This window comes from Dipodomys spectabilis, unplaced genomic scaffold, assembly GCF_019054845.1.
Source record: "Dipodomys spectabilis isolate Male_0828 unplaced genomic scaffold, ASM1905484v1 ptg000066l, whole genome shotgun sequence".
Classification (NCBI taxonomy): Eukaryota; Metazoa; Chordata; class Mammalia; order Rodentia; family Heteromyidae; genus Dipodomys; species Dipodomys spectabilis.
In genome coordinates this window covers 8,515,998-8,537,737 of record NW_024870743.1, presented here as the reverse complement: position 1 = coordinate 8,537,737, position 21,740 = coordinate 8,515,998, and the positions used below count along the sequence as shown (strand labels likewise).

Sequence of the window (21,740 nt, the reverse complement as noted above, 5' to 3'; positions counted from 1 at the left end):
TTAGATTATAAAAAAATTTCCAAAGCAGTAGAAATAGTTTGTATTATTAACTTAAACTGTTAATAACAGTTTTGAGATCCCATTGGCAAAATTTTATTATGGCCCATTTTGATTAAATATGTTTAACCAATTTTGATTGAACCAATCATATGTTATTAAAGGTTAGAAAATTTCTCTGGCATGTGCTATTTTTGTTTTATATTGTTACTCCTAAATCATCATGTGTATTTGACATTGATGAAGTGTGACTACATTTTGTAAAACTTTTTTTTTTTTTTTGGGTCTGGTTGTGGGGCCTGAACTCTGGGCCTGGGCGCTGTCCCTCAGCTCTTCAGCTCAAGGCTAGCACTCTACCACTTGAGCCACAGCGCCACTTCCAGCTTTTTTCTTCTTGCTTATGTGGAGCTGAGGAATTGACCCCAGGGCCTCATGCATGCAAAGCAAGCGCTCTACCACTTAGCCACCTTCCCAGCCCTTGTAAAACTATTAGAATTACATTTTTAGGCACAAGTGATATATCATTTTCTTCCTACCGTTCTTAGTTTGTGTATGTTAAAATGTGTACATTTTTTATTTTAGTTAATTCTTTAAAAGTATAGTTGTGATATTTGTTACAGCATTCTCATTCATGTTAATAGAGATATACTTTAAAAAGTTTTCTTTTTGGTATTGGGTGCTCATAGCACATTTCAGAAAGATTATTTCTTTTTTTAAATTTTTAAATTTTTTATTTTTTATTGTGAGAATACTGTATAGAGGAGTTACAATTACATGGGCAAGATAACAAGTACATTTCTTATCAAGCATTGTTGCCTCCTCTTTGTTTCCCCTTCCCATCCCTTCCCATCCTCCCCTCCTCCCCCTACCCTCCACCAAAGTTGTAAAGTTCGTTTTTCGACATTACGATTTGTACATCTCATTGTTGCAACTGGTCCACTTGTATCCCTAGTTAAATGATTTGTTTTTGCCCTTCCCCTCCACAAATTATACCAACATCAAATACAGTGAAAGCATGGGTTATACCGTGGGGGAGGGACATACAAAGCAACATAGAAATCATCTTATGAATATGTTAGAAACAGTTGCATGAAAGGAAAAAAAAAACCCAAAAGACATTTGAGCACTTATCTTGGGGTTCATTCCCCTAACACCAACTTATCTGACCTTTTCTACTTGACTCAGACATAGACTAGTTATTGCAAATAAGGGAAACCATGGGACCTTTGTTTTTCAGAAAGATTATTTCTATATATTTAAATTAGCCATCTTTCTGAGAGTGAAATCTTTCTGGAATGTTGCATGTAATCTAGTCAAAAAGCTATAATGTGAATCATTTTTTTTTAATCTGTAGAAATAATGTAGCCCAGGTGCGAGAGTAATGACTATCCAGTAGTAGCAAGCTATACATACTTTTTATGCTATTGTTCTAGTCAGGCATGGGGCTTGAACTCAGGGCCAGGGTGCTGTCTCTGAGCTTTTTTCACTCAAGATTAGAGCTTTATCAGTTTGAACCTCAGCACCAGTTCTGGTTTTCTGGTGGTTAATTAGAGGAAGAGTCTCATGGCCTTTCCTGCATGGGCTGGATTCAAGTGGCAATCCTCTGATTTCAGCTCCTGAGTAGCTAGGATTATAAGAGTGAGCCCAGCTTGTTCTATACTTCTTATAGGAGTAATTTTATATTCATAGTAAAGGTAACCAAGAATTTCTGTGTGCTGCTCCCTAGATTCCCACTTCTACTTACATCATCAGAGAACATTGTCAATATAAAATTTACCATTGAATATAAAGTGGACATACATTCTTCAAAGTCTGCATTGGGCAGAATCATGCATGAAAACCACAGGTCATACTGGAGAAATGGGGTAATGGTACTTTGGGCACTAAGACAGTTTGGGACCTAATAAAAATTAAAGCATAGTTTTATATTTGTTAAGTTATTAGGAAATACATAAATACAAAAATAATGGCACTTTACTTTGAAAATGACTTTGAAAAAAGACATGCTTTTGGAAGCAGGTGTCATAAGACATGCAGCTTGTGAATTAGTAAGAAGTAGAGGAAGGAAGATGATAGATCTGATGGAAACTTGAGATCTGTATGGCGTGGCTTTTGAACATTGTATGAATTGATATAATTGGTGGATGTATGTGTTAGTGAATGTGTGCATATATATGGCTACCTGATGTGTCTTGGTTTGGCTGGGCACAGTCTTTGTGTTCACCTAATGTTACCCAAGAATGAACTTGTAAGTCAGCACATGTGAAATTGTTATCCTTATTTTGTAGTATGCCAAGTGATTGATGTAAAATTACATTTTTTGGCAAATTTTTGCTTATTATTTGTGATAGCTCTACAGATGTATACAGTGTACTTTCATGAATATTTTCTGGATTTCCCTTTCTCTTTCTTTTCCCAGACACTATTCAATAGGCTTCATCATGCTATTTCACCCATATATATATATATATATATATATATATATATATATTTATATATATATATTTATATATATATATATATATATAATATCTATATCAAACTTCTATTCTCCTCTTCACCTCCCAGTACAGTCCCTCTCCTTTCTTCTCTGTCTCTGATTCCTCCTTCCTCATGCTGAATTTTCAGTATGTTATAGCAGAACTGACTGTACAATGTTGTGAAGTAGCAAAGATTTATTTGGATTTACTGCTATTATTATATTTTAACTAACTTTCTTTCAATGAAGATCTAGTCCAAGATATCACATTGCATGTTGCTCATTTACCTTGAATGTATGGAAATAGATTCTCATTAGAACAAGTTTGACTGGATCAAACTGATTTAGCTTATAATTTAAATTTCTAGTATAGAATTTACCTTTGAAATAATTGATTGACATTATTGTAGTTCTTCACTATTGAAAAGTTGGTGGAAGTTGACAGTTTACTATATTTGTAGTCTGAAACTGATGATATTTTGATAGTTTGTTAAGTTTTCTAAAATGAAATAATTTGAGCTATGATTTTAAGTGAAATTAGAGATGACTACCTAGTTTTTAATTCTGAAAGTAAATTACTGTTACCTTTATTTTTCCTTGAAAAGCAAAAGAAGACACTTGGAAAATTTTCATAGTTTCATGAATATTCTGGAAGGTTGTTTTCCATAGGATCACATTAATTTTTGCTGGGTATTCTAGTTCCACCATAATGTTGTGATGATGAAAAATTTCCCCTAACTGTGGATGACTGAAGTAATTATGGAAAAACTAGTGCATTGCAATCTCTTTCTTTAAAATTGAGAATTTGACAAGATGCTTAGTACGAGTTCAGTTCTCGTTTGTATAGTTTATTTCCGAGTTGCGTGCGGTGGCTTGTGTTGGTGGGCTGGAGCACTTGCTGGCTTCTGAGGTGATCAGGGCAGAGGAGCACAGAAGATGCTTCCACAATGTGAGATGTTGGATCTGGTATTTTTCATAGGGAAAGAAAGGCCTGTCTCAGCTATGCTTCTCTGGGTCTGACAGTAGGGATGATTGGTTGGATGGGTTATTTAAAGGGAAAGTGGGCTTAGAGGCAATTTCTCTGATTAAGAAGCTGGAAGTTATTACAAAATGATTTTTCTGGTCCTTTGATAGATATTGATACTGATTTTGTTAGTTGTCTGGTACTGTGAGGAATCCTAACGAAATGATATATTGAGCAATTAATTTATTTCCTCTTTTATGCAACAAGCATTGTACGATTATGTTTGGAACATTTCTTCTTTCTTTAGCTTTTACAGTCTCATTTTTTGTTTCATATATTGTGCAGTTCTCTAACATGTTTTTTTGAAATGGGGATTATCTTGCTCTTAGGGCAAGAAGCATTAGTGTAATATGCCTTGAAATAGTGAATTATTTGAACAGTTAATTTTAATTGCATTACTATTATAATGTGGATTTATCCATAGTCAAATTGTTTTAAAGTGGCTTAGTATATTTAAAAAGTTTTTGTTTTGATGTGATACTAAAGTGTTTGAGAAGATAACTTTTTTCTTTTCTTTTTGAAATCTTGAAAGTTGCTGTTAATAGATTCAGCAATACTGAGTGTTTCATAATTACATGCTTTTCATAGAGATAAGATTTTTCTTTCATAATTCATTTTCTTCTCAACTGTAAATACCTTGACCAATAATTTTAGAACATGTGATCCTCAACTAGATTATACCAGATTCTGCATGGTTGAGTTGCCTCAGGAAAATAGTCCCAATAATTCTTTTTTATTGAAGAACAAGGTCTTGCCAGTCAAGTTTTCATTAATATGTAAATACTTGTCTGTAACAGCAGTGTGTCTTTATCACACTATATTTAATTAACATATAAATAACCATGGGAGAGAAACTTTCCAATTTCTGATATAGGCAAGACTGTTTAAACATTGTAATGAGAAAAATGCTATCAAAAATAAAATTCTTATTTTATAATCAAAACATATTCATTATTTACAGATGTGTACCCATTTTATTTAATTCTAAAAATTTGGATACTATATATAAAAATTGGGTAAACAACCCACAGTAGCCATAAATTGTTAGGCTGGTATGACATGGTGTTGATGTACAACATGATGGGTACTTTATGTGAAAGAGGGGTTAGTATGGTGAAGTGAAAACAGCAAAGGTGTTTAGTCAGAAGCATGGATGTATGTCTTGGTTTTGTATCTGCTCACTGCATTTCCTTTGGGAAGTCTTGCTTTCTAGTGTTTCATTGATGTTCAGGTGTGTGGTGGATTGAGGTACTGATGATAATAAGGATATAGTTATGTAGCACAATGGTTCCCTTTTTCTTTTTGTAGCTGTTGATAGGAATGCCAGATTATGCTATCCTTCCATTTTAGGTGCATTAGGTAAGAACAAGAACACTTGTGAATAAACAGGATGGGAAATTATAATAGGGAATTACTGTGGTTGACTGATGGTGTCATGCCTGCTCTCCCCTGGGCTGGAGCTGCGGGCTCTTTCCACTTTCCTGTCTGTAGTCTTTCCTTTTCTCCCAGTTTCTCAGCTATCCTGTTGCCTTTTCCTCATCTCTAGTGTTCTGCCCTTTGCTGCTCTGATTCTTTGGGTTAATGGAGTTGTACCTGAGGTTTCTAATTTACCCTCTTTGGATATTTCCAGAATAGCCTTTAATCTAAGGCTAATTTTGTTACCTTGCTGAAACAGACTTCTTATATGTATTCTGAAATACTATGAATTACTTTCCTCCATTCTATTTAGTCGGAATGGGGACTATTCTTGTCCTCTGTGTCAGTCTCAGTTAATTCTGCTCCATTTGCTTGATTCTCTTTTTATCCATGGACAGTTTTTCATAGTTGTGGGCTGATCAGTGCTTAATCAATGACTTGAATTCTCCAGGATCTTTGGAGCTTGCCTTTAGGTGTTTCTGTGCTATGTACTATTTCCTTATTTCAGCTCTACCAGGCTGTGTTTGTAATCACTCTTTCTTCTTTCCCCTCACTTCCTCTATTTCCTCCACCTCTTTCTTCCTACTTCCCTCCCTCCCTTCCCTTTTCTCACCCTTGTTCTTGCCCTCCCATCCGTCACCTCTCTTGAGTGAGTGACCCACAGCATTGTGGGGCTCAGTTTGTCTTTTCTTTTTACTTTATGCATGGATTGTTATCCTACCCTAACCAGTATCTTGTTATTTTGTAGTTTGCTTTATGTCTTTATCTTAATTTAGTGTCATATTTATTTAATTTCTATTCAAGAATTTGTTATTGTTTCTAGAGGTCTATGCTGTGTTATAACTCAAAGCACAAGTTGTTCTTCTATATTTCAAAGTGTTTTCTTTGCTGATCCTTCTGCTTCCTTTAAGTTTTCACTTCTTGCTAGTTGAGTTTCTGTTTCTGTTGTGAGGGGATACACCTCATACTTTTCCATAGTGTATTATTTGTTTAATCACACTATAAGAATTCTATCACCCCTCTTCTGGCATGTGCTTCTCTGTGCAGTTGATATAAATACATTTTTGAGTTTTTAACATGTCAAAGGCTCAAAGTAGAAGTTGTTCTTTCACATTTTACATTAATTTTCTCTAATCTTCTGTTAATCTGTTTCTATTAGGATTATTCACATTAGTGAAAATTTTCATAATCTGAAAATTCATGAAAGCAACTTATAAATGCAGCCAGAGTGGTATTTACTTGAAATCTTGAAGCATAATCTAGAGTCTGTTTTTATTTCAGGTCTATTTTCCCACCATGTCTGAACTGTGTGCTGATTCTGGCAGTTATAAAATAGTTAAAATATTAGTTGAAGTATAGTTTATTTTGACACATAGATTTTCTGTCATTGCTAATAGCAAATAAGCAAAGGTGCAGGGAATTGGGGTGGAATGTGCTCTTTTTGAATTGTTTTGCTCGGGAGTCTTTGCCATTCACACTTTTTGGGAGGGTTAAGAGTACATGTTCACTTTCCTAGGCCTCTATGGGTGGTTCTCAAAGAGACAAACTACAGATTCCATTTTTTCCTGGACCCTTGGATCTCATCCTACCTTTCAGAGTGGTTATTTTTGAACACTAGCAGCACTTTGTGTCTGTCACTTCAATTTGTATCACATCTATTTTTCTTTCCAAGTGTTTCTTGAGTACAGATATCTTCTAAAAATAAAAGTATGTTTAGTGAGTGCACATTTATTATGTAATTGACATATGTAAAACTGTGAGACCCTTTCTTTCAAATTCTTTGTATTTGCTTCCTTTCTCTGACCAATAGGTATTATAAATACAACCATTGATAAGGTATTACTATTTATTATGAAGTAGAACTTGAAATGTTAATCAAATGACATGTATCTTGGATCTACAACTTGTGCAAACCTTTTTTGCTCCTGTTAATAATAACTTTCATGATGGTTAATATGGAATACTTATTGTATACTAGGTACCATTTTCATCATTTATATATACCAGTGAGCTAACTGATGTTATTATTCTGGGTTTGCTGATGAGGTTATATATACCAGTGAGCTAACTGATGTTATTATTCTGGGTTTGCTGATGAGGTTATATATACCAGTGAGCTAACTGATGTTATTATTCTGGGTTTGCTGATGAGGTTATATATACCAGTGAGCTGACTGATGTTATTATTCTGGGTTTGCTGATGAGGACAGTGAAGCACAGATAGCTGAAGAAGTGCATCAAGATTATACAGGCTTGTAGGCGAGCGTCACTATTCTGTCCCAGAGGCTAGACATCTATAAATTATGATGGATGAGAATTCAGGAAGAACCTACTTTGATGTTGCTTTTTCGAAGTTAGCAGTATTATGGTATTTGTTAAGTAGATGAGAGACCTGGGCCCAGAGGTTAAGCTGGTGATGGGAGGCCAGATAACCAGATTTGGGGGCATGCTGTTCCTATTCTTGTCTCTTTTTTATATATTGAGGTATCTGAGAAGATAGTAGTTTCCAGGATAGCCTATTCATTTCTGCCATGTTTTCTAAGCTAAAAAATGAATAACTAAATACGAGAACTCTGAATGATGCCTTTGGGTAGCTTTTCCAACTTGCAGTTATGAGTAGTGAGTCACTTTTTGATTGGTTTCCATTGAGTTTCACATAAGCTTGGCTTGCTCTAACCACAGTGCTGTCACAAATGGAGGCCCAAGTTATTGTTTTATGTGCTTCATGTATTAGAACATTTTCTCCTTTGCTAAATAATGGAAATAAATATAACTGCTCTGATGCCTAAAAGGTGGCAATTAGTAGTAATATAGCGTCTATTTTGCCTTTTGTTTCCAAGGATAGAACATGGATAAAAGAACTTTTTGAAATCTGTTATTGAAAAAATTTCCTTGAAATAAAACATTTATATTTAGTGTAGGAAATAATTGGTGAGAGAATTGTTGAATATAATAGCACTTGTTGTATTCCTTTCTTTCTGGCTGACACGTAAATGTTACCTTCACATGGAACCTGCATAGCTTATTGTTGGGAATAGACAATGAGTCTAGTATAAAGATCCTAAAATTAAGCAAAAGCAGTCATTATTTTGTAAAGTGATAATTTCAGTGTATAGTGTAATTCTTTTTTTTCCCTTTAAAATGGAGATGATGAACTTAAATGTTAGAATTTCCTGAGTGGAAAAAATAGAAAAAATATATGTAAATGCAGTTTTGTGCTTATAAAACTTTAGATCCAACACATAATTAGTGTAAGTTTTGCATCTTGCTGAACTTTGTACAGTATGATTGCTAAGCTTTTGTTAACAGCAATTTTATACAGCCTCTTTATATAGGTTATATACAACCTATTTGTAATTGATTAGACCTAAACAGAATAAAAGGCTGAATTTTATTAAGCATTCTAGCATCCTGCTTACCATTTTGAAGTGTAAACAATGGTGAGTGTTAGGAAATATCTGTCCCTCTTTTTCTGAAGTTAAGTACAGTGAGATGTCTGTTTGTCTGAATAACAGTGACTGTCAACTCTTATTAGTACAGTTGGACATCCAGTCCAACTGTATTCAGTATTCAGTATCTGAAATAAAAAAAATGTTCCAAAATCCGAAACTTTTTGAGTACTAACACAATGCTCTTCTTTAAACTCTGTAAAAATACTCTTAAATGTTCCAAGACACTTCTCAAGTGTCTCAAACCAAGGGATCTTCAATCTGTGTAGATTATTCCAGATAATATGTTAGGAAAAAGTGTATTTGCTCTTAGTCTCAGATCTATAGGTTCTGTTCTGTCTGTGTTTATGAGCGGACATTCCTGTTCCCTTGCTGTGTTCCAGTCTTGTTTGCTGTGTCTTGAGATCACTTTAAATGTTTTTGGTTGTGCTGTCAATTCCTTAATCCAAGCATCTATTGAATGCTAAACATATGAAAGTAGTGAGACCAGCAGTAGACACAATAGACAGAATCCTGTATTAAAAGAATCTTAATTCTGCTTTGACAGGAAGTCCTATTTATCATCATTTGAAGCACAGTAAAGAACTGATAGTGCTTTTTAAGGCACACACTTCAGGGTTGTGAGGTTTTTTTTTTTTTTTTTCTATTTCATTATATTGGTAGTACTAAATTGAGGTATTGTATGTTAAAAATAATTGTGTTCTATTTGCTCCATAGTGAGTGATCAAAAGATGTTCAGGATTATTGTTGCTGATTATTGCTGATATATAATAGTACCAATGGCACTACTACTATTAGCACATTTAGAATCAGGTCAGGGATGCTATGCCTTGAAGATGCAGCAAAATACTCTAGTAATAAGAGTCCGTTGGGTCTGTCTTTTCTGAGCAGAGCATTTTATTAATGGTGTTCTTATAAATGCATGTGTATTTTCTTAGCCATTTCTGTTCAGTGAAGATAACAGTTTTACAAGTTCCTAGACTTTAAAGTCCAAATATGTACTGGAGGCTTTATCTAAAACATAACTAATCAGTTCAGTAATAACTCTTGTATCTAATCTGTACTTTGTATAGAAAATACAGATCTCAATTTGTGATACATTTTCTGAGCCTCTAAGAAAATATTTTGTGTAGCTTAAGAAGTCTTGTCTCCTTTAATTAGAAAAGGCATAATAGCTTGTTGGGTTATTTTCCCCCTCATCCTCAATTCACTTCTGTTGGAAGTATATTATCATCATTGTTGCATTCTACCACGACTGCTTTTATTTTTCATTTCAGTGATTTGCAATGAACTATTAGTTGTTGACATGAATGAAAATAAAACAATTTTTGCTTTGATGGCAAATGAAATACCATGATTGTGACATGCATTTTAAATTGTCCTGAATGGTTCAGAAATTTATTTATTTTTATTGATTTTTAATGTTTTTTTTTTTTTGCTCAGAAATTTAAAACCCTTTCAAAATGTATGTATGTGTTACATAGGTTGCTAGTATATTGTGTGCTGGCTGAAAAACTATAGATTATCTAATAAGTTATTTTATATATGTAGTAAGCCTTCTCTGACTTGGGATATTTTGCTCTAATAATGATAAGTGTGAGTTGATGATGTGATTGATGAATTCTCCCCTTCTCTTTAAAGCTCTCTAGTGGTTTCCTGTTGCTTTTTCCATGAAAACCACTCTTGACCAGCATGATTTTTCAGATAGTTGTAGAGTGTTCCTTATGGAAAGCATGTTTCATAGCTTAATAGTATAAGAAAGTACAGCCTTTTTTTAAATTTTAGGAAAATGCTATTGATAGAAACAATTATGAGAGAAAATGTTTTATCGAACTTTAAAAAAGCCCAGCAATCAAAAGTTTAGAAATAATTTTGTCTGTATTTTAAATTCATAATGAATCATTTGTTTTCAGATTAATGGATACTAGAACTAGATGAGGCCTTACAGAGGAAGTGGAAATCATTTGTCAATGACTACACAACTTGCTTAAAGATGTGCTCCTATTTCTTGTGATTCTTGATTTGTAATGAATTTCTCTGGATATTGCCATTCTGTATTTCCTTCTCCCTCCTTTATATTTTATTATTCACTCTATCGAATCAGTCTTCATCTTTGCCTCTCTTACATTTTCTTATGTCATCTTTTAGTTATACTTTTCAATCTGTAAAGCCATTTCTTTATTGCTCCTACCTGTTCTCTATGTCTATTATGTCATATAGTGCCACTAACCTTATGTCGATATTTTAATTTAATTAAAATTGAAGTTTACTTTCTTAGCATTTTTAGCCATATATTAGTTCTTCATATACATACATGTAGCTATTGGACAACACAGACATAAACCATTTTTGCAATCACTGGAAACTCAATTGGTAGCACTGCTTTCAATTGTAAGCTTTGAGTTTGTATGAAAATCATGATATAGCCTTGATAGTGATAAATCTTTTAGATTGTGTCAGTGAATATCTGCATATTCTACTCTTTATGTGATTGCTAATTTTATTTTGGATTTTCCTTTTAAAAAATATAATTTTGCCAGGCGTCCGTAGCTCATACCTGTAATCCTACTACTCAGGTGGCTGAGATCTGAGGATCATGATTCAAAGCTAGCCAGGGCAAAGACTCTTATCTCCAATAAACTACTCAAAAAACCCAGAACTGACGCTGAAGCTCAAGTGGTGGAACACTAGCCTGGAGCACGAAGATGCTCAGGGACAGTACCCAGGTCCTGAGTTCAAGCCTCAGGATGGGGTGTGTGTGGGAATATATATATGTATACACACATATAAATATGCCCATACACATATATATATATATATACATATATATATATATACACACACACACACATATACATACATATACACATACAGGTGCAAATATACATACATGTAAATATATAATTTTTTCTCCCCTATCTCTGCCCACAAATTATATAGGTCATTTTCCACATAGTCTATACTGAATTCCTTTTTGTTATTTTTTAGAACCATCTTATGATTGATTGAAGGTCAGTTATCAATGTGATCTTTCTGCCTTATGTTTTGGATCTACTGTATATCATGTAACAGATAGTTAGAGTATCATAAACAGGAATTTTGGTGTTACCATAACTCTTTGTATCATATTTCTTAAGAAGCTGAGTAGTGCATACTTTTGAATGCTTATGTTTTGTTTTGTTGGTTTATGTTTAAGTTGCAGTGGCAGCTCCCTGATGGTCATTCCTTGGCATGAACATAAACACCGGGCTAAAGATTGGTGTGAGGAGCCAAAATGCAGGTTGGTATCCACCAGCATACCCTGCACAGGTGAAGGGTGGCCTGGGAGCTCTTACTTCATGCTACTCCCTGGGCTGTGGAGTTCTGTAAAGATTTCAACTTCATTATTATTGTTTAAACTTCATTGTAATTTTTTTTGTTTGTAGTTGGGCTTGAGCTTAGGGCCTGGGCATTGTCCTTGAGCTTTTTTGCTTAAGGCTAGCACTCTACCACTTTGAGCCACAGTGCTACTTCCAGTTTTCTAGTGTTTTGGAGATAAGAGACTTATGGACTTTCCTGCCTGGATTGGCTTCAAACCATTATCCTCAGATCTCACCTCTTGAGTAGCTAGGATTATAGGTGTGAGCCACTGGTGCCCAGCTTATGTGAAAATTTTTAATGAGAAAGTGTTTTATTACAAAGGCATTATTCTAAAAATCATTATAACTCTTCAGTTTAATGTATTCTCTTGCTGCATTTCAGATAAACAGATGCAGTTTTCATAGTTATGGTATATATATCTAATTTTGTTCTTGGGTCAGTTTTAATTTTCAGTATTATAAGATTTAATGTGGGCGAGTCTCAGTATGTGGAGGTATCAGGAATTGAGGAAGGGGATGGATGTGTGGTCATGTGAAGAACATATGAGATTTGTTATCTGGGTTAGAGAAATTGTAGTTGAGATAGGAAGGTTTCAGATTCAGGGATAGTTGGGGCGTAGTGATGCCTGTGAAAATCTAATAATTTAGACAATTTATGTCCTCCATGTGGAAACTATGGATTCCAGAGGCACCAGGCATGTTCTCTCCAGAAGTTTGGAGAGTTCTTTTCTGGAGAAATGGAATAACTGCTTCTAGATACTGAGGTTTGGCCTCACAGCTTAGGACATAGAGAAGTCAGCTTCCTGGACATTTGAAGAGAGACTCCATCTAGTAGAACAAAGGGTTAAGCAGGAAAAGGTACAGATAATGGAACTGAAAGAAAGACACATGAAGAAAGAAGAAAACTTCAAGAATTGTATTAATATTGCCTGTTAGATAAGATACTGTATTTGCAAAATTTCACGAGATCATATAAATTAGGAATTGAAAGCTATAGAACTTTGGGATATTAGAAAATAATTGGTGTACAAAAATTAGAAGAGTTATATAATAAAATCAAGGAATTTTCCATGAATTGAGAACAAAAAATGTATGGAGTATAAGAATAATTATTATAAAGAAAAAAATTAACTCTGAATGTGGCAGCGCATGTCTGTAATTTCAGCTACTTGGAGGTGGAGACAGAAGAAACACTGAGATCAGTTGCTGCAGTTTTTGTGTGGCGGTGGTGAGGGAGGGTTGGGGATATGTTTAAGGCACTAGAAGACTAGTTATGGAAAGAGTCATTCCATTTAAGGTTTACGAAGTATAGGTTTGGAGCACAGTAGGCTGTCTGAGGCAAGTGGGTAAATACCCCAGTATTTATGGAATTTTTTTTGTGTCAGGTGATATACTAAAAATGCTAATAATCCTGGTTAAAAAAATTTTCTGGGCTGGGAAGGTGGCTCAGTGGTAAACTGCTTGCCTTGCATGCATGAGGCCCTGGGTTCGATTCCTCAGCACCACATAAGCAAAAAAGAAAAAAGCTGGAAGTGGCGCTGTGGCTCAAGTGGTAGAGTGCTAGCCTTGAGCTGAAGAGCTGAGGGACAGCATCCAGGCCCAGAGTTCAGGCCCCATGACCAGACCCCCCCCCCAAAAAAAAAAAAAAAAAGATTATGTCTAAGAACAAAGCTCCTGATGTTCTCAGGCATGTTCTCTGTATGCTCTATTTCCATTGCTTTGAGTTTTCACAGCATTTTTGTATAGTATTATGCCCATTTTTTTTAATGACTAAAAGGAATCTTGGGTGGTTTTAGTTATGTAATTTGCAGATGGTTTCCTGAGCTTTCAGTGGATTGTGCCTTGGATTCAGTTGTGACTGCAGCTCCCTACTGCATAACTTCACCGTGATCTACCATGGGCACCCCCATTCTCCTCATATTACTCGGTGTCCTTAGTGGGACACAGGATTTTCCTTATTTTCCTCTGAGAGTTCTTTACTCTGGAAGGCACTTGACCTGACCAGGCTGATAAAGTCTGCTCCTCATGATATTGTCCTCTGTATGTCCTCTATGGTGTGACTTGTTCTTCCCGCTGTGAGGAAGGATGTAGAGTAGTCCTATGATGCACAAATATATCAGCATGATGCATGATGGCTGGCACTTGGAAGAAGTATATTGTCAGCATAAAGAAGGGGCATTTATTCTGATTCATGTGAACTCTGAAATTAAGATCTTTCATTGGAATCACTTGGGTACTTTCCTAACTGAGACCTGGCTGGCCAGCACAGATGACTTTGATTTAGTGGGCCAACAGGAGGCTTCTGGCTCCCATATTTCAGGTAACTTTGATTTTGCTAATAATTTCTTGATTGATTTTTGGCATCCATTGATTGAAACATCCATTGTGATGTTTCAAGTCAGGGAAACCGGTGGGAAACTAAGTTTTTAAAAAGTGTTACATTTACTCTCATCTCTGTTCTTGTCTTTCTCTCATAAAGTTATGTTTGTCTTTACAGCATTCTAGTTGTTCCACTATTCCTTTGTGCTTTGCAGAATGGTGGTTGAGCCAAGTCTCCAAGATGAAAGTGAGTTCTTGTATGCTGCACAGCCTGAGTTACTACAGTACAGGACCAGCGAGCTTTCTGTTGAGAAGGTCATGGACTGGTACCAGAGCAGAGCAGAGGAGATAGAGCATCATTCCCGGCAGGTGAGGGGAGAGACTGCAGTTGCCCTGTGACACTGGCCTCCAGGATGGACTACAGTGCCAAGGGTGTTGGGTTATAGATACTATTTGCAAGGGATGAAACGAATATTTCTTACTGGTTTTGATCACTTTTCTTTCTCCGTGGAAAGATACATGTGGCTTTTGTTTTAGATGATTGCAAAGCAAATCCATAGAAGAAAAGTTGCTTTCAATCTTTCTTTAAAATATAAACTGCAGAAGCAGTTATAGGAGGATCATGGTTTGAGGCTAGCCTAGGAAAATGTGAGATCTTTTCTTAAAAGAAAAACAAAAAAAGCTGACATAGTGTCTACTGAGTATTGCTAGACACTCACCCTTTGTCCCACTGTTTTTCTTTTTTTTTGATTCCCTTTCCCATATCAGATAAACTTATATACATGACAAAGGGTACAGAAATAAAAAACAGTGACAACAGGAATAAACCAAAGGGAGAAAGAAAAAAAGAAGTAACTGCAAACAGTTATTGTTTCCATTTCTTGGAGTTCATTTCCATAAGTACCATTGTATATGGTCAACACATGCACATAGCTATTGAGCCATTGTGATCCTCTCTTAAGAATATCCTAGACAAATTCTGGTTATTACAAATGAGGGAAACCATGCAGCCTGTGTTTCTTTGGGTGTGGCTCACTTCGTTTACTATAATTTTTTCCCATGAACTTTGCAACTTGGAGGGAGGAGAGGCAGAGAGGGAGAAGTGGGAGGAAATGAGGGAGGGGTAACACTGCTCAAAAAGAAATGTACTCATTACCTTACTTATGTAACTGTAATCCCTCTGTACATTGCCATTACAATAAAATTTTAATTAAAAGAAAGCATATACATTTCAATGTGCACGATGATAAAGATGTTGACTTAAATGATTAACAACTTGCATAGCTAATACTTTTCAAATTGTAAGAGTATAAAGACATAATAGGGTAGCATAAATAACCAAGACAGAGTTACTTCGGTTCTTTTTACTTTTTATTATTAATAAGGTTTTTTTTTATTGTGAAAATACTGTACAGAGGGGTTACAATTACATGAGCAAGGTAATGAGTACATTTCTTATCAAGCATTGTAGCCTCCTCCTTTCTTTCCCCTTAACATCCCCCCTCCCCCCAAAATTGTAAAGTTTGTTTTTCAACATAGCATCTTGTACATGTCATTGTTGCAATGGGTCCACCTGTATCCCTATTTAAACAATTTGTTTTCTCCCTTCCCCTCCCCAAATTATACCAATATCAAACACAGTGAAAACAGGGGTTATACTGTGGGGGAGGGACATACAAAGCAAAGACCTTGGAGTCAAAGCAGACAAGCTGAAAACATTACAGGATGGAATAGGAGAAATCCTAATCTCCTTGGCACAGGCTGAAATTTTTCTTTTTCTTTTTCTTTGCCTTTTTTTTTATTGTGAAAATACTGTACAGAGGGGTTACAATTACATGAGCAAGATAATGAGTACATTTCTTATCAAGCATTGTAGCCTCCTCCTTTGTTTCCCCTTGCCATCCCTTCCCGTCCTACCCCCCCCCCCCCCCCCCCCCCCCCCCGCCAAAGTTGTAAAGTTCGCTTTAGACATAACGACTTGTACATCTCATTGTTGCAATGGGTCCAAGACCCAGAAACACAACAAATCAAAGAAAGGTTGGACAAATGGGATTGTATGAAATTACAGAGCTTCTGCATGGCAAAGGACATAGCTAGCAAGATCAATAAAAAGCCCACAGATTGGGAGAAGATCTTCACTAGCCATACAGCAGACAAGGGTCTCATATCTAAAATATACCTGGAACTCAAAAAATTAAATCTCCCAACAACAAATCCCCAAAGAAACAACTTCCCAATAAATAAATGGGCTAAACACTTACAGAGAAACTTCTCTGAAGAGGAAAGAAAGATGGCCTATAAACACACAAAGAAATGTTCAAACTCTCTAGCCATAAAAGAAATGCAAATCAAAATGACACTGAGATACCACCTCACTCCAGTTAGAATGGCTATAATCAAGTACTCTAACAACAACAAATGCTGGAGGGGATGTGGACAGAAAGGAACCCTACTGCATTGTTGGTGAGAGTGTAAGCTTGTTCAACCACTTTGGAAAGCAGTATAGAGTTTCCTCAAATGACTCCACATAGAGCTCCCCTATGACCCAGCAATCCCACTTTTGGGCATTTACCCAAATGATCACAAACAAGACCATACTAGAGCTACCAGCACGACTATGTTTATTGCAGCATTATTTACCATAGCTAATATATGGAAACAACCCAGATGCCCCTCAGTAGATAATGGATCAAGAAAATGTGGTATATATACACAATGGAATTCTATGCCTCCATTAGAAAGAATGACATTGCCCCATTTGTTAGGAAATGGAAAGACTTGGAAAAAATTACATTAAGTGAAGTAAGCCAGGCCCAAAGAAACATAGGTCATAGGGTTTCCCTTATTTGCAATAACTAGTATATGTCTGAGTCAAGCAGTAAAGGTCAGATAAGTTGATGGTAGGCGAAATGAACCCCAAATGGTTTGTCTTTCTTGCTATTGTTTCTAACATATTTATAAGATGTTCTTTTGATTTTTGCCTCTAAATAAATGAGGGTCCTGAGTTTGATTAAAAAAAAAAAGCTGAATGTAGTGGTCACACCTATAATCCAGCTACTCTATATAGAGCTTTATGAGAATCAGAGGAAAGTGTGTCAGTGTCTGCTTGTGCATTTGAATACATTTTAAAAATGGATTTTCACCTGGTTCTACTGCTAATGAGTATGGAAACTTTAAAAATCTTTCGTGTCTGTGAAAAGTTCTGGGCAACCTTTGTGTCCACTTAAAATAGATTAGTGCGGCTTCTTGATTTTCAGTATTTCACCATTTTCTAGTCAGATTTCAAGTCAAGCAAATAATAGTAAGAAAAAGAAAAAAGTGACATACTGAAGTGAAGCATAAAACATAACTTTAAAAGCTATTTTTCTGTACTCTATGTATTTTTAAGAGATTAGGTTTATAGCAAAATTGGGTAGAAAGTATAGTAGAGGCTGGGAAGGTGGCTCAGTGGTAGAGTGCTTGCCTTGCATCTATGAGGCCCTGGGTTCGACTCCTCAGTACCACATAAACAGAAAATACAGAGCTGGAAAAAAAAAGTATAGTAGAGTTTCCATGGCAGTCCCATCCTCCTTTAAGTTTTCCTAAGTAGTAACATTTTGTTTGTCTGAGCAGTACATTTGCTATAACTAAGGAACCAAGATGCCTTTCTAGAAGTGAGTGGATCAACTGTGATACATCTAGACAATGGTGTATTATTTCAGCAGACTGAAAACAAATGAGCTATCAGACCAGGAAAGACATGGGAGGAATCTTGAGTATATATTTCTAAGCAAAAGATGCAGCTATGAAATGGCTACATAGGTGTGTGATTCATCCCTATAAATGCAATCTGGAGATTAAACTGTGGAGACAGTAATTGCCAAGGGTGTAGGGCTGAATAGACAGTGCAGGTCATTTGTAGGGCAATAAACTATTTATGTTATGAAATGGTGGATATGTATAATTACGCAATTACTAGGGCCCAATGAAGTTCATCTCCAAGGTTGGTACATCTCATTACACAATTATCAAAACCAATCAAACTTTTACCTCCAACAGTGACTCCTGATGTTAACTGTGGACTTTGACAGTGATGAGTCTATGTGATTAGCTGATCACATGTAGCGTCTCTGCTACCCTGAGAGGGATGCTGGTGATGGGGGCTGCCTGTGGTATGAGGTGAGGGCAGGAGACATGCAGGAACTCTGCTTTCTGATCCATTCTACTTTGAACCCAAAGTTGCCTGAAAAAAAATCCATCAGAAACCAAACTGTAGATATTTCTGAAGTTGAATATTTTAGCAATCAAACAATAACCCCTAGATATCTAGAATTTTTTTTTTTCAAAATTAGAGAAAATTATGAGACTTTGTGGGCTCTATTTACTTGGCTTGCATTCTTCTCCATCTCTTCCATTTTAAGCTTCATGTAAAGCATTGATGTTTCATGTCACTTACACTGCAATCAAAGTAATATTTGATGTATTTTTTTTAATCTTTTTCATGTTTAGAGATTTAATTGATATGGGAGTTCTTTTTCCTTAGTGCCTATAAATGCCTTCAGCAAAACCTGTTTTGGCTGAAGAAAATATTTATCATGGTGCATTTTACCCACAATAGGCTTGGGGCATGTAGTGTAATGCTACGTTATTGCACTAGAGTCTATGTTTATTTGAAGTTTCAGTACATTGCATTTTTTCTTGAGTATTTAGGAAGACAACAAATACAAATTACTAATGTGTTGTGCATTGAAATTCACTTGCATAGAGTTGTATGTTATGGTTTTGTTTTCTGAAAATTCAACTGAGATGGCTTTTTAAAGTTATTATGGAAATAAAAGTGTCATTTCAGACACAAATTATACTAACTAGGTACTATGGTAAAAACATTTGATGAAGTATTACCAGGAATCTTCGGTTTGCCTCTGCATTACCTACTTGTACTTTATGTCTGTTATACTTATTTGCACCAGTCTTCTTATTGGAGAACTCATTTCTCTTTGTGTGTGAGTCCTGTTGTTGTCTTGGGACTTGGTTGGGATTTAACTGGCTTAACTGTTGCTGGCATTTTCCCTGTGTGTTACGGGACTGTTTCCCCTTTTTCCTTCTCCTCTACCCCTAGCCCTCCACTGCATTGCTCAGTATTCAGAAAATGGTTCTGCTTTGTGTCTCATTGAAAGAACTCAGAACTTCCTTTTATCTGCACCTTTTCTGACTTCTAGAAGAGGCATTTCTTGACTGAGATTGCTTTATCACTTATCTATTTTCTCTGCTTTCATTACTGGGTCTGTTGCTCACTTCCCTGAGAGCACAGAAAGTTTAAGCCTCTTCATTGTAACTATGGAAAAGTAAACTAGAGTTATATTCTTCCTGGCTTGTGTTTCAGCTCTGTTCCTATCACTGTTCTATATAGAAATAGTTCCTTTGCTCATGGTCATCACTTTCTCAAGTTTAGTTTACTCCTCCTCTCCCCAGAGTCTGGCTGCTCCTGCCATGCTGTGAAGCCTGATCTTAGAGAGACTAGCATAGCTACCCACCTCTCAGTGTATTTTTTTTTCTTCTTTTTCTGTTTTCCTTTTTCTTTTTGCTGGTCCTGGGGCTTGAACTCAAAACCTGAACGCTGTTCCTGAGCCTTTTTGTGCTCAAGGCTAATGCAGTGCCATTTGAGCCACAGCACCATTTCTGTTTGTTTGAGTTTATTGGAGGTAAATAAAATGGACTTTCCTGCCTTGGCTGGCTTTCAGTCACAATCCTCAGATCTCAGCCTCCTTAGTAGTGAAGATTACAGGTGTAAGCCATTGACACCTGCATTCCCTTAATTTCTGGCTCAGCATTTTGTCCTTTGACACTGTGTGTGTGTGTGTGTGTGTGTGTGCATGTGCATGTGTGCACATGCACACGCATGTGCCCAAATATGTATGTGCAGGTCTGGAGCCTGGCACTCTGGTTCAGCATTTTCACTCACAGTTGCCACATTACAACTTCTGTCACACTTCACTGTTTTTTTTTTTTTTTTTTTTTTTTTTTGGTTTTTTGTTTTGGTTGTTGTTGGTTAATTGGAAAGTGTCTTGTGTAGGCTGTTTTGCTTAGGCTGGCTTCTGAGAACCTCTGATCTCAGCCTCTTAAATGGGTATAGTCACTGGGACCTAGCCCTTTAATAATACTATTTACTGCTTATTTCCTGAAACTTCTTCCTGTGACAACAATTCAATTTTTTTCTGTCCTGGTCTTAGCCATTCATTTCAGTCCATTCCTGAGGGGTATTATTTTCTTTGGCTTGTCCCTTATCATTATTCCCCAGGATACAGTTGTTATTATTAATATTGTGCACAAGTGTGGCCAGCTCAGATTTTCTTTCCAAATACTGCTCTATGAGTTATGTGCTGATGATTTCAAAATACCATCTCCAGCCTGGTACCTTAACTTTATTTCCAGATTTTAGTTTCTGGTTTGGAATCTACAGTTGGATCTCTGAGCAGGTAGGTATTCCATATGCTCCTCCAGAAGCAGCATCGCCAATCCTAGCCATGAATCTAGACTCCTTCTCCTTCATTTAGTCTGACCAGATGTCATAAATTCTTCCTCCTGATTGTTTTCCTTCTCCTGTCTTCTTCTATACTGCCTCTGTTTACATCTCATTACTGCCCCTACATAGGGAATGTTCAATGACTATTTACTCAATGAATAAGCACACAAATTAATGAGTGTGGGTCCTCAATGTATTTCTGTTAGCATTCCTCTAAGAACTGATTGGTCTAAGAGTTATTTCATTGAGAACTGACTGGGCTACCTACTTTCAATCCAGACTATTCACATCAATTCATCATTCAGGAAATACCAAGTATTCTTCCAGAGAGTGTAAATATATTCAACATGTGGCTCTTTGGATAACTTTAAATAGTGCTGTGTTTTAGGGTTAATGATGAAGTTTATCTTAGTGAAGCATATTTTTATCATTTGGCCTCTTCCTGTTCCTTCAGCCATGTTCACATCACTTCCCATCTTCTGTCTCCCTGGATCTGGTTGTACTTTTGATAGTGCAGTATGCTTCTACCCTGCAAGCTTTTCTTCCCCTAATTGTGAAATTCCCTTAATTAATAGTTTTTCTTCTTTAGGGCCCACGTTAGTGTTCTTTCTTCTGGACTAAACTAGGATGTCCTAGGGTTGGACTAAGCACCCCCTCTTTCTCTCTGGATGCCAGTCAGACACAGCTGTTAACTCAGCCTGTGCGATCATTGAGTCATCCATCGTTTTTCCTTCTGAGGTGGAAATTTGGAGTGGTGTTAGGTCACAATAGGCCCTCCATGAACAGTTGTTGGTCTAGGAGCAAAAGGGTGAGGGGTAGTATCACAAGTGATCAGTGAAGACCTAATGGCTTATTTTCAGCTACAGAATATGGCACTTCATAAATTTGACTGGGAACCAGGGATGAATGGCAGTCTATTGAGCATTTAGATTAAAATCATCCACTTAATTTGGTAGACCTAAGTATTAGAGTTGCTCCAGCTGACAATAGTTGTATAAGAGTTATTGAGCAAATTTTTATTGAATGCTTTCTGAAAGGGGAGGAGTAGAAAAACTAGGGGAATAGATAATTCTTTTTGGAGCAGAGCATTATAGCGAAAGTAGGGTTAATTTGCTTTTGTCTCTACCTGTTATTCTTTTCTCTATTAATATAATGTTGTAAGCACTAAATGGAGAAGTATATATAGAACTGTATT

The 21,740-nt window shown here is 36.2% G+C and overlaps 1 protein-coding gene across 1 annotated transcript in view; it reads left to right on the top strand.

The window, feature by feature from the left end:
• Nbas (NBAS subunit of NRZ tethering complex) overlaps positions 1-21,740 on the top strand; it is a 306,644-nt gene that overhangs the window by 100,765 nt on the left and 184,139 nt on the right. The window contains exons 22-23 of the mRNA XM_042680768.1: positions 11,562-11,645; positions 14,259-14,412. Of these exons, the coding sequence (XP_042536702.1) occupies positions 11,562-11,645; positions 14,259-14,412 (238 nt within the window). The remainder of the gene's footprint in view (positions 1-11,561; positions 11,646-14,258; positions 14,413-21,740) is intronic.